At 30.8% G+C, this 5199-nt stretch overlaps 1 protein-coding gene and 1 long non-coding RNA gene across 2 annotated transcripts; both read left to right on the plus strand.

Moving 5' to 3' along the window:
• The first annotated feature begins 451 nt into the window (after window positions 1–451).
• LOC131617566 (uncharacterized) lies at window positions 452–2481 on the plus strand. Its single transcript, XR_009288617.1, has 3 exons — window positions 452–559; window positions 662–739; window positions 2210–2481. It is a non-coding gene; the product is annotated as an uncharacterized LOC131617566 (long non-coding RNA).
• A 43-nt stretch (window positions 2482–2524) lies between these two features.
• Window positions 2525–4407, plus strand: LOC131619444 (uncharacterized). Its single transcript, XM_058890537.1, has 5 exons — window positions 2525–2867; window positions 2912–3150; window positions 3249–3539; window positions 3621–3722; window positions 3814–4407. The coding sequence occupies exons 1-5, from the start codon at window positions 2525–2527 to the stop codon at window positions 4405–4407; spliced, it is 1569 nt and encodes a 522-aa protein (XP_058746520.1).
• Window positions 4408–5199: the final 792 nt, after the last annotated feature.

Raw genomic sequence — 5199 nt, forward strand, 5'->3', positions numbered from 1 at the left:
ATGACTTTGCTTGGGGTAAAGCCCCTCGCAAACCACAATTTCAAAAAAAAAAAACAGCATTTGTATACCTAGGGGATACCCGTCGCAAATAGAAGAAGAGGGAAATTTTGATTTTCAAAATCTGCATTGCGAGGGGATACCCCAAGCAAAATAAAGTGGCGCCAAAAAGAAAATTTGGTGGACAGCTAATGCAGCATTTAGCGAGGGGCATCCCCAAGGAAATAGTAGTGTTGATTTTAGCGAGGGGAGGCCCCTCGGAAAAAAGACAGTATTGTCTCATCAACTGTGCTAGCAGTCTGCGCTTGCAGTCCCCAAGTTTCAAGGTTGCAATTTGCGAGGGGTCCCCCCACGCCCCATTGGACCGTTTCATTACCGACGGGTCCCCCCTCGCTGATATCTGAATTAGATCCGTTGCACATTAATTGGACCGTTTAACATTATTATTATTTATCTTTCTTCTTCCTTTTAACAACACAATTCCATTCCTCAACTTTTCAATCTCATCCCTCTCAATTTCTCTCAAAACTCCATTCCTCTCAACTTCTCAACAACACTTAAGGTAAAAATTCTCCTCAACTTACTCTCAACAATAGTATACATTCTTTTTGATTTCATATATAATCTAATTTTCGTTTTTTTTTTTACAACAATTGAATCTTAGAAGGCAGAATCTTGGAATAAAGCTCTGATATTTTGAAGGAAATTTTCAAAGTCTACACCAAAGTTGTCTTCAAATAAGGTACATATAAAATTTATGAACTTTTTTATATGTGTTTATGATAGAAGTGTATATATATAGTGTGTATGTTGTTATATATAAATTTTCTGTGTGTTTGTTATATATAGATTACACTTTAGATTTTTTTTTTGTATGTGTTTAGAATTTTTTTTTTTTTCGAAATTAAATTCTATAGTTGCTGATTTTTGAAATTAATAGTTTAAATATAGTATCAATATAAATAATATAATTTATGTTTAGTATTAAAAATAAGATTTTGTTTGGTATATTTTTATGTGTGTTAGTAAATATTATAATCTTTATTTAGAAAATTATTTAAATATTAAATAAAAAATACGAATTTTAAATATTATACCAATATTATTTAAAAAATATTAGCTTTTTTATTTTGTATTAATGAAAACAGTCTAATTTTTATTTAAGTTTAAAAACAGTATGTATACTTAATAATATTATAACAGTACTATGTATAGTTTAAAAATATTAAGTATATTATAGTTTAAAATCAGTATATAATAGTTTATAATCATTATATAATAGATTATAGTCAGTATATTTAAAATAAGTATATAATATTAAAATCAGTATATTAAAATCAGTATGTATAGTTTAAAAGGAAGAAGTATTTAAAAAAAGAGTATATAAATTTTGTATAGTTAATATTATTATATAAAAATACAGTATATAAATTTTGTACTTTTGAAATTAATAGTATATATAAACAAGTAATATCAAGTAAATATATTTTAAAAACAAATATTTTTTAGGACTAAAAACAAGTATATAGTTTATGTTTAGAAAAAGATAAATATTGAAGATAGTTTTATTGTATATAATAAAAAATAGTATATAAAAACAATATATTTATTAGAACGGTATATAAATAAATAGTATATATGTGTTCATATCTAACAAATTTGTGTGCTTTTGTATATATATATATATATATATTTTTAAAAGCAAGTATGTATGTTTAGGATTAAAAACAAGTAAATATATTTTAAAAACAAATTTTTTTTAAGACTAAAAACAAGTATATAGTTTATATGATCACATGTATATATTTTTTTAGGACTAAAAACAAGTAAATATATTTTAAAAACAAATTTTTTTTAGGACTAAAAAATATTTAAAGACAATATATTTATTAAAACGCTATATAAATAAATAGTTTATATATATGTTCATATCTCACAAATTTGTGTGCTTTTGTTTATATATATTTTTTATGTATGTTTAGGACTAAAAATAAGTAAATATATTTTAAAAACAAATATTTTTTTAGGACTAAAAACAAGTACATAGTTTTTATATGATTCACATGTATATATATTTTTAGGACTAAAAACAAGTAAATATATTTTAAAAACAAATATTTTTTTAGGACTAAAACCACGTAAATATATTTTACATAATATGTTTAGAAAAAGACAAATATTGAATATAATTAAACATGATTCACATGTGCAGTATGGAACATTACCAATTTTATCGTAGTTGGATGTACGATAGAATGTTTCCTGGACGACGTGGGCTTAAACCACTTTTTATGGAAGGAGTTGCCGCGTTTCTCTCGTATGCGTTTGCTCAAGAATGTTGTCGCAGGGAAGGAGGGGTAAGGTGTCCGTGTTTAAAGTGTGGTTGCAGAAATATTATCAGTGACCCTAGTGAAGTGAAGCGTCACTTGGAGAGAGTGGGTTTTAGGCCAAATTACTGGGTTTGGACATCTAATGGGGAAACAATGCAGGAGATGAATAGAGAGGCTTCTAGCATCCTACACCGCCTATGCATCCTACACCGCCTATGCATCCTACACCGCCCATGTCTGGATCTTTCACTGGATTACTATCCATGCCCCCTGGATCAGGTTTTTTTTGTCCTCCTGGATACTCTTACCCCACATATTTTCCTACGGAGACAGGTGGATCTAGCATGCCATTACCCATGCATATGGGGACAGGTGGATCTGGTAGCATGCCATTACCCATGCATATGGAGACAGGTGGATCTAGCATGCCATTACCCATCCCTTCAGAGGATGATACCAGTGCTCCTGGAGATACCAGTGCTCCTGGAGATACCAGCGGTCATGGAGATACTAGTGCTGAGGAGCAAACGAAGAGGAAGCGTATTTTGAAAAAAAATACGACTCAAACAATTAAGTATCATGAGGGCAGACTAGTCATTTATCCCGATGCAGGATCGTAAGTCTTTGTGTTTTTATATTATATTTTAAATATGAGTTTTATTTAATCAATACTAACTCAAGATTTTTGTTGTTTAGAATTGTTCCCTCACATCAGGCAGTATCGATCATAACAAATATTATTAAAGAGAAGTACACACAATTCTGGCCGTCTTATGGAGCTGTACATGAAGATGATAAGGAAAAATGGTTTCAGGCATTTAAGGTATAATTTACTTATTCATTTTGACATTTCCTTTTTAATTTTTGTGATATTCATGATTCTACTTTATTTAATATTTTTAAATTCATATAACAATGTAGGAGTATTGTATTTGGGATGTTAGAGATGAGGCCGCGATTAAAGAAAACTTTCACTCAAAATGTGCTGCTCGATTTTCTGATACTATGAGGAATGTTAGACTGAAATGGGAAGCAAAAGGGACACGTCCGCGTTGGATAGGAGAAGATATATTCCCAAAGCTTATTGATCATTGGAGTTCTGATAAGTTTAAGGAAATATCGGAGCAGGCAAAGAAAAATAGAGCATCTGAAGTTGGTGGCTGCAACTACGCAGCAGGAAGTATTAGTGTGGCTGAAGTTGCGCGAAGAATGGTATATAAATTTATTAATTTTTTATTAAATCTATTATTTAAATGTTGCATTATGTATGATTAATTTTTTTTACTTATTTAGCGTGAAGAATTAGGCAGAACTCCACTTCTTAATGAGCTTCACATGGAGACTCATCTCAAGAGAAATGGAGAGTTTATTGACGAGCGCGCAAAAATCACACAAGTAAGTTATTTTTATATCAAAGATATTTTATTTATAATTTTTATATGTACATAGTTTATTTGAATCATGATAACATTTAATTTTTTTATAGGAGAATTTTGATAAAGAACTTGCCCTAAAGTTGTCAGAGCATCCTGAAATACCTGAACCACCACCGGGGTATCCTGTTGACCCTAGTATTGGTTTTCAAACTTGGTATAAGGTTTCAGGTGGAAAGAAGAAAAATGGGAGAGTGTATTGTGCTGGAGGGTATTCCAAAAATATCAAGCGGCGTAGTAGAGATTTCAAAATGAGATATGCTGATGGAGAAGGATCATCCACTCCACCTATATTAACCGCCGAAATGCTTGAAACTGTGAGAAACTTGGCAAATACTGAGGCAGCACAACAAGTAGCAGCAAGAAATTTGGAAATTGAAGAGATGAAGAGAAAACAATTAGAGATGCAGGAGGAAATGCAAAGAAGAGAAAGAGAATTACGGGAAGAAATGAGGAGAGAATTTCAGGAAGAATTGAGGAGGCAGGCACAAGAGTATCAAGAAGCAATGCGAATTGCAAATGAGCGGTCACAAAGGTTTGATCAATTTTTTGCTTCACAGAATATGGGTGGTGGTGGATTTGGAGGAACTAGTGGATATGGAGGAGCTGATGAAGAAGAGGAGGAACAAGATGGGGGGAATAATTAAACTTTCATATTTATGTTTATTTTAATTTGTATGGAACAATTTGTGTTAACTATTTTAAACTTATTTTTAAATATTATTGTAATTTTGTATGGAATTTAATTTTTAATATATTTGTTTAAATATTAATTATTATATGTATTATAATAATTTTATTTTAATTTGAATTATTATATATATTTTTTAATTTAAATTATATTATAATTATATATATATATATATATATATATATATTTTAATTGTTATTTACGGTTTTGAAAATTTAATTTTTTTTTAAACATAGAACAGTTTGCGAGGGGCTTATCCCCAAGCAAAAAAAAAAATATTACAATTTGCGAGGGGCTTATCCCCAAGCAAAATTTCTGACGCAGTCTGCCCCATTGCAGACGGCTAGCTGGTGCCTATTTCTGTAGGGTGAAGCTCAGAATTTTGAATTGTCATTTAGCGAGGGGGAAAGCACCTGGCAAATTAACGTGGTGGAAAGCCCCTCGGTAATGGATTTGCGACCCCCTGTTTTGCTAGGGGAGTTGTCCCCTCGCAAATTGTGCATTTGTGAGGGGTTTTTGCCTTTAGTGAGGGGTTTAACCCCTGGCAAAATGCAGTATTTCTTGTAGTGTAGTGTGAACTATTTGGTTAAGTAGAAATGGGATTTGCTTTCGCAACGAAGTGTTGAATGTGAATAACACGATTTGGAACATTAAATCTTTGATTTAGAAGTGATCTTTTATAGGAGAAATTACTCATCCCATTTGTAACTTTTTCAAATTTAACAAATATAATTTCTTTTGTTGGCGG

Source organism: Vicia villosa, linkage group LG7 (assembly GCF_029867415.1).
Source record: "Vicia villosa cultivar HV-30 ecotype Madison, WI linkage group LG7, Vvil1.0, whole genome shotgun sequence".
NCBI classification, from domain to species: Eukaryota; Viridiplantae; Streptophyta; class Magnoliopsida; order Fabales; family Fabaceae; genus Vicia; species Vicia villosa.